Source organism: Sarcophilus harrisii, chromosome 4, assembly GCF_902635505.1.
Source record: "Sarcophilus harrisii chromosome 4, mSarHar1.11, whole genome shotgun sequence".
Taxonomy (NCBI): domain Eukaryota; kingdom Metazoa; phylum Chordata; class Mammalia; order Dasyuromorphia; family Dasyuridae; genus Sarcophilus; species Sarcophilus harrisii.
Genome location: NC_045429.1, coordinates 32420914 through 32433421, shown reverse-complemented (window position 1 = coordinate 32433421; position 12508 = coordinate 32420914). Strand labels below are relative to the sequence as shown.

The 12508-nt window shown below is 39.6% G+C and overlaps 1 protein-coding gene across 3 annotated transcripts in view; it reads left to right on the top strand.

Annotated features, from left to right (window-relative positions):
* The window catches only part of BRDT (bromodomain testis associated), a 39238-nt gene that overhangs the window by 14984 nt on the left and 11746 nt on the right, over positions 1-12508 (top strand). For 2 of the 3 annotated variants that reach the window (XM_031969332.1, XM_031969333.1), the window contains exons 7-12: positions 1730-1858; positions 2406-2594; positions 3219-3397; positions 3572-3861; positions 3948-4061; positions 4139-4288. In XM_031969332.1, the coding sequence (XP_031825192.1) occupies positions 1730-1858; positions 2406-2594; positions 3219-3397; positions 3572-3861; positions 3948-4061; positions 4139-4288 (1051 nt within the window). The remainder of the gene's footprint in view (positions 1-1729; positions 1859-2405; positions 2595-3218; positions 3398-3571; positions 3862-3947; positions 4062-4138; positions 4289-12508) is intronic. The other variant, XM_031969334.1, reaches the window with a different exon arrangement.

Here is a 12508-nt window from a genome sequence, read left to right as displayed (position 1 = left end):
AAAGTGAGAAGATACCCCATTTAAATTATCATTTTTTTTCCCCTTTTAATCACCCTTCACATCCAGGAAAATTGTTTGCAACTGTTTACTCCTGAGTTTTCCCCTCTGTTTTGCTTCCACCCTCTCCCTCAGTCTTTGCTTGGGTCCATGTGGAGTTTGCCATGTTTCTATGATTATCTTGTTCATCTTTCTGTTGTCCACTTCAGAGGAGTGATCTTTTGATACCTATTTTTCCCATCCCTTCCTCTCTGTTCATAGTATGTTCTCATGAATCCCAGTTAGAAAAATAACAATATTCTCTTAACCCATTTCTACACAGAATATTTCTGTTCTTTTCTTCCCAGACCCTCGGAATAGAACCATTTCATTCCTAGAGTTTTAGTTTCTTGATTAACTTTCCCTATATGGTTCATCATTATAAGTTTCCAAAGGAATACTTGTTTGTTTTCTCCCCCTAGAATGTTGGAACAAAATCATTGTGTAGTTTCTTCCCAGTTACTTAAATTGACTTTTCTAAGCTGCTTTGGATTCTATGTTCAATATTCCTACCTAGCCACAGATTTGGGAGAGGTCCAGCTTTGCAGGTGGCTCAGTTACTCTTTATTGTAAGGTGGATATTATAGTTTAAGTTGTCATATCATGGAGTTCTTTGATGTTTGCCCGTTCCCTTTGGGGATGCTTGCAGTGTTCTCCCTGAGTTTTTGGCCACAATGTTGCCGGGACTTTTCCTCTGGAGCTTGCTTTTAGGAGCTTAGAATGGATTATTTTTGTTTATGGCCTTTTGAAACATAGTATCCAATTTAGTATTTAATTGTGGTTTTTAAGTAGTCCAGTGATTCTTAAATTATCCTCATCCTGCTTTCCTGATGAAGTAGTTATTGATACCTTATGTCTTCTGTTTGTGCTGCTGCCTTTTGGAGTCATGGATAGAGTCTGTTTTAGTTTACAGGAACTCCATTTCCTCGATAAGTTGGCCATTTTATATTTTATATAGTCACTCTCCAGTTCTTTCATTTCAGTTTTCAAATCCTCACTTCCTTCCCCCTATCCTCCAGGAATTTGAGGATCTTATGCAAAGTCTATCTTTTTTTGTTTATTTTCTTCTTTTAGTTCTTTTAGTTTGTATTTGCTGCTGTTTGGAGCACTTCTAGGTTTGCAAGTGTTTTTTAGGTTTATTAGTGTCACTATTTTACTCTCTCCTTTTCAGTTTTAATTCCTGACTTGATGCTTCCTGTCCAGCTAGGTTGGGCCTTGGAGTGGTGCAGTCTGCCCTGGTAGTCCCTTCTGGATCTCAGAGGTCCAAAGGGCTGAATATTGAGGGTCGTTGATAGGCTCTTTCCAGCTCCCAGTGGTCTTTATTAAATATGGGTTGGACTTCTGGATATTCCTGGCATAGATATATATGGGAACTGGGGCAGTCTTGCCTCCTTAGACAGTATTCACCTTGTGTGCCTTTGTCCTGTGTAGTTCCGCACCTCCCCTGCTCCCCTGATTTAGTCATTGGGTTCATCCCTGCTTTCTAGCTATTGCCTTGTTTAGCATTGTTTGTGCCACAGAGCCAAGTGTACTTTAGTCCAATGCAGCAGAGTGTCCTTTGCTTGAGGAAAGAGAGGGAAAGTGGTGTGTCAAAATGTGAGTTACTGCAAGGAAGCACTAAGTATGGATGCCTCTTGTTTCTGTATGCTTTTGGAACTACTTATCCACGTAACACTTGAATATTTTTTTATAGAAAAAAATGGACAACCAAGAATATAAGGATGCACATGAATTTGCTGCTGATGTTCGGTTAATGTTTATGAATTGTTACAAGTATAACCCTCCAGATCATGAAGTTGTAGCAATGGCAAGAACCCTTCAGGTGAGATGTTATTTCAGTTCTTTGCAATTTTTTCATTTTAAGAATGTAATTTATTTTTATGTAACTTTTGTAACAACTAATATTCAGGAATATTTTCCAAAGAGTTTGAACATGCAGTTCAGCACTTTGAGGTTTTGCTATCTAATTTAAATAAATCTGTCGCTATTAATAAAGGGTCCCTCAGTGTGATTGAGGGTGGAGCATGCAGTCTTTGTGGCCCACTTCAAAGTAATTTTTTTGTTTTTTTTTTCTCTTGATTTGTGGGATTTGTTTCATGGGAGCTAAGGCGTGTAGCCTCCTCTGTAGCGTGCTAGTTTTTGTTTCACTTAGCAGGAGACCCTTTCAGAAGAGATGAGAAGAACCCTTTGGATGAGTTGAGAACACAGGATCAGTCATCCAGAATTAGAGGGGTAGGAGTTAGCCTCTTGAGACACAAAGAAGTGCCTAAGCTGGAATGTCTTCCCTGTGCTTGTGATGGATGTGTCTACAGCTGTTATTCCTCAGGGACAGTTAAGCGTATATTAAATGGAAGGTTTTTGCGTTTTAGGATGTTTTTGAGATGCAGTTTGCTAAGATCCCTGATGAACCTATTGAAAGGATGCCTATATGTTACATTAAAAAGGATGTCACAAAAACATATCGTAGAGAAAGTAGCAGTGATGCTTCCTCCGAAGACAACTCTTCTGAAGAGTCAGCTGATGAACGAGTCCAGCACTTGGCAAAGCTGCAGGAGCAGGTTTGTCCCTTGTTAGGCAGGATTGGTAAGGCCATATTGGTGCACCATAAGGGTGTTTGCTCCAGTTAAATCAACCAGGCCTATTGTTTAAGTAAAACGGTCAAAGAAATTGGAAATGGTTTTTATTTAACTAAATTTCTTTATATTAAGAAATTTGTGCATTTTTAGCTATAATAAATGATGTCTGATTTTAAGCAATTTACAAATCTTTTTTTTGAAATAATGCCTGATGGATGAATGTAGTTTCAAGTTTTAAAAAAATTTTCTTTTTCATTAGTGAATTGCTAGTTATAACCCGTTTTATGATTAAAATATAGACTTTTGACACATGCTTATTTTGGAAATTTTTTTAGCCTGTTTGAGCAACTTCTGGATCTATTTTTTAATTAAAATTAAATTTCATGTTTCTTTGGCCTGTTTCATATCTGAAAGTTGGAGGTTATTACATTTAAAGGAAAGGGGAGATAATTTCTCCTAGGATAATTAATAAAACTGAATGTGCAGACTTCAATGGAATGTGAGGGTCTTAAGTTAATTTAAGATAACATATCTACATTTGGAGCCACCTTCATTTTATAATTCTTTAATGTTTAATTCAAAATGTTAAATATTTATCCTTATTAGCTTAAAGCTGTTCATCAACAACTACAAGTTCTGTCTCAAGTACCTTACCACAAGCTAAAGAAAAAGAACGAAAGATCTAAACGAGGGAAGAAGAAAGAAAAAAAGAAATTTATCAACAAGGATGAAAGTCAGAGGAAGAAATTGAAGCAAATAAAACTAAAGAAAAAGCTGAAAAACAGGTGAACTTTTTAATATAATTATCTGTTTATTTACCTCATCTGCTTTGTTGGGTGTTTGTGTGTACATGTACATGTGTGTGTATGTATACACCCAGATAGCTAAGTATCTATAATCTATATATCTCTTTTGCTGAATTATCTAAACTTTAATAAACTAAGTAATATTTATTACAGTCAGCCAAAAAAGACCAAGCAACAAACGTTGACGTATAAATCTGAGGATGAAGATAATACTAAGCCTATGAATTATGATGAGAAAAGACAGTTAAGCTTGGATATAAACAAACTCCCCGGAGACAAGCTTGGACGAGTGGTCCATATAATAGAGTCGAGAGAACCATCTTTAAGGAATTCTAATCCTGATGAGATAGAAATTGACTTTGAAACACTAAAAGCATCGACCCTGAGAGAACTGGAAAAATACGTCATGGCCTGTCTGAGAAAGAGACCCCGGAAACTTCATGGTACGTAGCTCCACAAATTAGCAGCAGTCTAACTGGTATTTGTCTTTGGTTGTGGTCATGCTCACTTTTTGTCCTAAATCATGCAGCTAAGAAAATAATGAAATCCAAAGAAGAGCTTCATTCACAGAAAAAACAGGAGTTGGAAAAGCGGTTACTGGATGTCAGTAACCAGCTAAATTCTAGAAAACGCCAAACAAAATGTAGGTGACTGTTTCAAAGTGTTGGTGCGGCCCCTTAATTCTCCTGGTAGTTTATCATCTTTCCCCCTATTTTCCAGCTGAGAAAACTCAAGTGTCCAAGGCAGCAGCTGGAGAGGCCACAAGGCTGAGCGAGAGCAGCAGCAGCAGCGCCGGCGGCAGCAGCTCCTCGGGCTCGGGCAGCAGCAGCAGCGACTCGAGCTCCTCCGATAGCAGCGATTCCGAATCAGGTTAGCTGCCCTTTTTCAGTCTCTCTGTGTAGGTGGCACATGTGTTCCTTGAAAGGCTAGAACTGCTATCTTGTAGGAATATTTGTTGCATCTAACAGGAAGCGATGATTTGTACTGCCAGATCCATTTGCCTTGTTTTCCATCCCAATCTTATCTTCCTGCCTTAAAGTTTGTGAACTTGTATAAGTCTCTGATAGGCTTGTAATGTCCAAGAGAGAATTAACAGTTGACTGAAATAGGGACAATTGCTTAATAAAACATTATAAAATGTTAGCTCTACATTAGCTTATCACAAAATTAAAGGGTCACTAAAGGCATCTCACTTTACAGTGACTGTAATCTGATTTATCATGGATAGCGAGGTTGTACAATGTATTCTCTGTTGTGTATGATAACTTCATTCTGAACTGAATTAGTGTTTTGAATTGAGAAACCAACCATTCCGGCTATTCCTTCGAATTAGACTTCCCTTTTTTTATTCAAAGTATAGCAAAATGGTTGTGCACTTCAAATGTCAAATTCTCACTTGTGCTAAATCTGTTACTTTGTACAGTTAAGTTTGAGACAGTTGAGAATTCTGTCCAAAGAAGTAACTCATGCTTCATTCATTGGGTCTTTTGCTTTAGAAAATAGTCTTACAGTTCACTCACAATCACTGCCACAAAACTAATGAGTTGGCAAAAATGTCAATAAATGTATTGGCCAGAGGTTAAAGTTAAGAATATGGGATATTTTTTTCACGCATTGAAAGTTTCCTTTTTCTTTGTTCATAAATGAATTATATACTAAGCAGCATCAAGGCTGAGCCCTAGTTAATAATACAATATTGTCACATGAAAAATTCTTACTATTTGAAAGAATTCTGCCTACTGGCTTACAGTAACTTTTAGACATTATTTTGTTTGAGTTTATATAGTACTGACTTCTGGATTTCACATTCTTCAATTATATTGTGATGACTTTGTATTGCATTTTTATAGAGTACTAAACATTTTGAACTTTAGTTAAAACTTGTCATGCTAAACGGTTAAAAATTCGGGATATTGTAAAACTTTCTTCCCCCACCCCCGCTTTCCCCCATTTGACTTTTTTAAACAAAAAGCAACCTTCACGAAAATCTAAGTTGCATTTAATGTTTTAAAATTGTACTTACTCTTTGTAATTTTTCATCCAATAAAGAGCTTGTGAACTGACATGGTAAATTGCTCTGTCTTTTCTTTAGTTATAAGTTATTAAAAACTCCATGTGTTATGATTTTGACAAACTGCAAAGGGCTTAGGCATTTCTCAGCTGCTTTTGTGAAAGTACTAAGATTCTTAGAGGGGGTGCTCTACCTGTACAAGGACTCGATGTGTCCTTAGAGGTTTTCTAGCAGCCAATTTACCTGTGCTGCAAAGTAGGTTGATTATTCTAGTCCTTACAAATGAAACAAAGCTGGTGGCTCATTGTAGTGTCCACCTTCATCTCCTGACTCCTGGCAGTGTGACTTAAGAGCAAGTCATTTAAATTCTCCCTGCTGCTGGCAGGTCACAAGGGCGAGAAATCTCTGAGGGCCCATTTGTTCTGGAGAAGAGGCCTTTCCTCCTTAGGAATCTGTGCCCTTCTGTGTGCAGGTAGCTAACAGGTATGTACATGATCACCTGTGACTGCACATGCCTAGCAACCAAGCCCTGCTAAATTTGTCATCCTCAGTGCATTCTTCCTCTACTGTTTCATCTCCAGTTGTACCTCACCTATTTTCAGGAATACTATAAAGTTAATCATTTGTGTTTCTCGAGGACTGTGTGTAATTTGGCCTTTTGCATTTCTGCTTTTTAAAAATTTCAGGGTGCCAGCATGTGTCCAGAAATCGGTCAAGTCACAAAACAGTTTTTTGTTTTTTATTTTTATCCAGTTTTGAGATTGGCAAGATACTTAAATTTCTTGGAAAGGCATATGTGTGTGTATGTATACATTGTGTGTATATATGTTTATGTATGTGTACGTGTGTATATGTATGTGTGTGTATGTACATAGAGTAAATAAATCTCAACACCCTCTAATTCTACTTTCCTGTTAAACTCTGGTGACCTTTAATGGAAAAGGTTATTTTCGTTTGTTTAAATGAAAACAATTTGACTCCGTAAAGTAAGGTTGGGGATGCCCTTTTTTCTGTTCTAGACTTGAGCCTAGTTAAATTGTCCAAAAGTGTAATAAGAGAAGGACTTCTATGAACTTAGAAAACATCAGATGTCCTTTTTTGTTGTCTTAATCTTACTCCCTAGGTTTTAAAGAGACTATAAGGGGCAGATGTTTTTTTCAGGGACAAACAGGAAGGTTAGCTACCCACCGTTTCCTATGAATAGATGTAGTGAACATTAAAAAGCATCAAAGGACATTTTTAATGATTTTTTTCCAAGATACAAATTTCAGAGAAACAAGGGGTTTCCATAAGATTAAGAATCCACAGTTGAGCTTAAACCGAACCATTTAATTTTGCATCATCATTCCCTGGCATCAGAAATATTTGGTTGGAAAAATAGGTGGTTTAGTAGTCTACTAGCAAGATAAAGGGAAGCTAAGCCTCTGTGCTCTAATGGTATCCTTGCAATTGCAAAGGCACCTGTGCTATGGGTGGACGCCCCCACCCCACTGAATTTATGGGAAGACATGGACCAGAGGGATGGGCAAGCACAGATGGGTTGTATCTGCATCATGAGAGGAAAAGAAGATAGGCTGAAATGTTTTCACCATGACAGTGCTAGAATGATAAAACCAATTATATTATCTATGAAGGTTTGATGTTAAAAACCTTAGACCAGTATTTGTATTGTTACCATTTGTGTATCATCACATTGTCGTCTTTAAGTGGTTTAATGTGTCCTGCCTTTCAGTATTTAATATACTGTATATATTTGACATGAACTTTAAAATTTGAGCTTTTCACTTCCCTACTAACATTAAATTTGGGAAGTTTTTTCTTGAAGTAAGATTCCTATACCACTTGCAACTGAAGAATTAAAGTTTTTTGTAACGTTGATTTCTGAGGGAAGAGAGTCTACAGACATGGGAAAAGCATTTCAAAAGTATTCCAATTTCCATTTGACTTTAGTCCTGTGCATAAAGATTTCAGTCAAGAGACCTGTAGGAGATGGGCCTATGATTTTTTTTCTGTCCAAGTACATCGTAGGTAACATCTAGCTTTATTTAGCATTTCCTTCAGTAATGTAGGCAACAGATCTTTTTCTGAGGATTCCATGGCTCTAAAGAGGTCTCTGACACAAAAATATTCAAACTTACAGGTAAGGTCCCAAGGAAATATTGGTGAGCTTTAAAAGGGCATAATAGCTGCCTGATTAAATGTCATTAAACAGTAGAACAGAATAAGGCAAAAGTGGACAGAAGAGTTATGGCAGCATATTGATCTAGGTATAGAACTATTCCTGATATCGAGTCAAGATGAGCCAGTCCTTCAGGTGAAAGAGCCTAAACACCTGGCTAAAGTTGGGGTGTTTCAGGGAGGGCGGCTGAGGCTTGTCTAGTGCAGTGGTGTCGGAAAAAAATCGAGTGTCAGCCATCTCTTGACCTGGACAATTACAACTAACATGTTGAGTTTGTTGGCTTTTTCATTAAGTTTTCACAAGATGTTTCCCAGTTATATTTTAACTTGACTGGGATTGCTAGGGAGCTTTGGGGGAGGACCAGAGTGGACACCTCTGCCATGGGCACCTAAGAGAGTCTTACACAAGGTAAAAGTGACATGCATAGAGTAACAATCAGCTGGGCCCCAAGACCTCAATCAACATCCCTAGCCCCTTTTCTAGTCCAGGGTCAATTCACATGTTTAATTGGGTAAAACGCAGAAGAAAATTGCCAGCAATATATTGGTATGTTCCCTTTTGGATAAACGGCCAAAACTAAAGGTATAAAGAAAATTGTATTTAAGCCAGTGTAAATGGATATGTAACTTATCACAGATGAGACCAATTCATGCCATGTAATGAAAATGGCTGTTGCATGGGTTTGGGCGTTTGGTCTTTTTTGTTTTTAGTACTCCTACATATTGATGGCAATTCAAAACGTAAAATGACTTTTTAAAATCCTTTGTTCTTTTTTTGAGGTTGTGACTTAATTTCAGAGTGTGAGCTATGAAATCAGTTTTGTGACACCTTCAAATTTTCTGTTAAATAGTGTCTAAATAAAATATGAAATAGCTATATCTATTCTTTGAGAGTCTAGGACTTAGTTTTAATGGCTAATTACTTTCTTGTTCACTAATAGGTCCCTTGGAAGAGAAGGTTTCAATATTATATTCAATCCATTTCTAGGTTTTGGAATGTCCCTTATTTGGGAGCTTGGGGCCCAGGTAAGATAGGTGCACAGGAAGGATTCTGAGGTCTAATTCACTTCTATGCTTTTGTTCCTATTCCTGAATCCAGTCACAGAAAGCTTCTATTAAGTTAGGTTTCCTGCGTGCCGGCCACTGTGCTAAGCTCCGGGGATCGGGGTTCCAAGCAAGGCAGACGTGCAGTCCTCCCACGTCCTGATGTGGTACAGGAAACCAGATTTAGTGTGAGGAAGGGTTATCTAGAAGGGGGAAATGCTTCGGGGAAGGGGGGGGCAGCATAGCAAGAAGAGGCCCCAAGTCAGGAGGAGGTGTGCAGCCTTGTACCGAGGGATAGCAAGGCTGGCGGGGGGCAGGGGCATAAAGGGAGCCAGCAGCTGGTTATGGAAGGCTTTGGGTTTGATCCTGGATGGGAGGGTGCTATGGCTAGGAGGGAACAAGGAGGCAGGGAGCCCCCCAGATGTGCCATGGCGGTGGGAAGTGATGGAGGGCAACCCTGAGGACCCAAAGCACTAAGAGCCAGATGTGGTGGAGTACGAGCCAGGGGGACAGTAGCAGCTGGAGTCCTGAGGTGGGAAGTGTAAGAAGTAGGGCCCAGAGTTCCCTGCAATAGGGATGATCGTCGCCTCCATGGGAGCCAAGGAGATGACCCACCAACCAAGCTAGGAAGGAGGGAGAAGAGGAAAGGGCCCAGGATGGAGCCTGCGGAGTGGGAGGCCTTGGAGAGAGACCCAGCCAAGAAGATGGATAAAAAGTAGTCAGGTAGGAGAGCAGTGTCCTAACCTAGGGAGCAAACATGGTTGGGAGAAGGGGGGAGAAGGCTGCAGAGAAGGGCAGAGGAGGGGTCTGGAGGACCAGGGGCCCTGGCACCCCCCAGTGCCTGGCTCTGTTAGCAGAATGTGTGAGACGCTTCCAGGACATCCGTCCTTTGGGGAACTTGAGCGGCCAGTCTGGGGGACAGTCCTAGACTTCTTCCTGGTGGCGTTTCTTGGCCAGGCTGCTCACAAAGAAAGACCTGCCTTTGGGAATCCTTCGGATGGCCTTTCCTTGCTCCATTTTTAAGCTTCTTCGCTGAGGACTGAGCATAGCCTGGCTGCCCAAACCCATCTTCTACATGCTCTCGCTCCTCCATAGCTTCCCTGAGTCTGATGGGGAAAATAGGGCAATTAACTATGGTGCTTTTGTTCCCGGGAGGCTCTCTTAGAAGCCTTTGGTTGGTTTGGGGCTTTATTTGTTTTTTTGATCTGTCATATTATACTGTTGGCTCATGGAGACTGCATCCCAATAAAACCCTCAGCTCTTTTTCGAGATGAGATACTTTATATTCTAACTTCTCCTTGGAATCCAATTCAAGACGTAGTTGTTGTTATTGAGTTCTAGCCTATTGAAGTTAAATTGACTCTTGTCATCCCCGATTTACCTTTACTTTCCAACTTTGTTATTTTTGCAGATTCAATAAGCACAACTTTTAAATGTTATTGATAAAAATGTTAAACAGTACAGTGCTAAGCTCAGTTTTTTTAGGGCAGTCACCTATGGAGTTTGGTAAATCAAGTTATTAATGATTTTCAGTGTAGCTTTTCAAGCAATTCCAAATTGTTTACACTGTTTACTAGCTTCTGACTTACCATCTTTTACACAAGAAAAATATTAAGAGGTTTTATCACATGCTATGTTTAAAAACAGTGAATAGCCTTTTTCTAGCCACCTCTTAAATAATCTTATCAGTTATATTGGTATGACCTGTCCTTTTTTTTTTTTTTTTTTTTTTTTTTTTTTGGCATGCTGGTTTGTGGCAAAACACTTTATTACGTTATTACTAAAAATATATTTTAAATTTTCACCTAAAATAAAAATCACACTTACTGCTCATTCTTTATGTCATTGTTAGGATTTGGAGCAATATTAGCCCTTCTTCAATTCTATAGTATTTCTTTCCAATCTGCCAATCTGTTCTTCATCCAGACCAAGTAATGTGATTTTCTGCAGACCATCCAAGTTTGCTAAATATTTACTTCTTAGATGTCAGCCTCCAATTGGACCTTTTAATCTTGTTCTTTCTCTTTCAATCAGTTGTAGTACCTCCTCATTTTTCTCTCTTAAAAACTTCTCCCTAAATCTCTATAGAGTTTTGGGTTTTTGGTTTCTTTTTTCCCCTTCTCATTAGAATACTTTTATATAATATCCACATTTATCTATATGTAGGCTAGTCATTTTCCCCCAATCATGCGAAAAAATAAATCATACCAATCTCCTTGGACATTAACTTTGAGTTTAAATCTTGTCTCTGAAACTTATCTGCACATAAGCACAATAATACTTGTACCACCTACCTCACAGGGCTGTTGTGAGGGAAATGCCTTGTAAATCTCACTCTGAAATAGAGTAATTGTTATATTTAGTCTCCCTGGAATAGTGTACCCCACAGCTGCAGCCTTCTTACAGTCCTTCTTGCGCCCCTAGATGCAGCAGATGCCCAGCCGTCCCTGCCCTTTTGTCCTGGACTGCTCTCGCCTGCTGTCCTCCCATAAACGCTGCCTCACAGAGCGTTCCCCAAACAGGCACTGGGAGCCCTTCCTCCCAACCATATTGCACCAGTATCAATGGAGCATGTGAGCTGTTGGTTTATTCCCTGTTATCTGACCACCTCTATTTTCAGTCTTAAACTCTCCCTGGTGTTGTACCCACATGATGCCCGTGAGCCTTGGGGTCTGCTCCAGCCTGCCAGAAGCCCCTTTAAAGATTGGTGAATTTAAAAAATAATAATAATAAGCCTCCATGCCCACGGGGAAATTCTGTGATGCTGCCCCTGGGGAGTTTGCCAAAGGCCAAGGAGCCAGTCATTGCCTCCTGCTTTATTCTGGTTCATGGCCCATGCATAGTATCTTTCCAACAGCTTTATAAATTACCTGCATATCATAGTTGGGGCCATAAGAATTCTTCCTGTTGAACATTGTGGTCACTTGATGTTTACATTTAATTTTAATTACTTCTAAAACTTGTATCAGAATGCTGACGGAATAGTTTTTCATATAAGTAATGGAGCATGTATCACTTACATGTGTACATATATATAATGTATGTATTTATAAACTATATATGTATTTGTAAAGAAAGATAAACACAACTAGGTTAATCATTCTGTTTTAAGCTGAAGTCGTAGAATTTGGGCAGACTTAACACGTTTCTCTCCCCTTTTTTTCTCTGCCATCCTCAAACTCTTGATTAATCGATACCGTCAGTCATATGACATTTAGAGAACGCTTCAAGAACTTAAAATTCTTTTGTCAACTGGAACATGTGGCAATTTTAACAACATCTAGCCTCAAACATTTTAGGAGACAGAAGGTAATTGTTGAAATTAGGAAGGTTACGTTAGACAGATACTGCCAATAAGGACGAGGCTCAGCTTCCATGGAGCCCAAGAATGGTTAAACCAAGACAAGAGCTCTAATAGATTGTGTGTGGGTCTGCATGCGTGTGTCTGTCAGTGTGTGAGATTGGGAAGGCCGCGGGGGCTCTCACCCCACTCTCTTCCTCTTCAGAGCCGCCCTACCACTAGCCCCCCTGTTCCTTCCGAACCAGGTCCTCTCTGCCTTGCTGGGATGCGGTCATCTGTGAGGGTTCCCCTGGAGAGTGTCCCAAGTCTGGTTAGCGTAGCCTTGCTGCCGAGGTCAAGCGAGCCAAAGGCCTCCATCCCAGCCCTAGAGAGTTGGGGATGGTCAGACGGGCCTAGGATTGTGATACGGACCTGGAAAGGGAGCTAGGCGGGGGGTGGGGGTGGGGGTGGGGGCTGATTGTTTTGCTAGAGATGAATGGTTTGGGATTGTTGTTTTTGTTGTTGTTTGTTTTAATTGCTAGAAATTTTTGATCAACCATAAAAGGGCCGTAGAAGA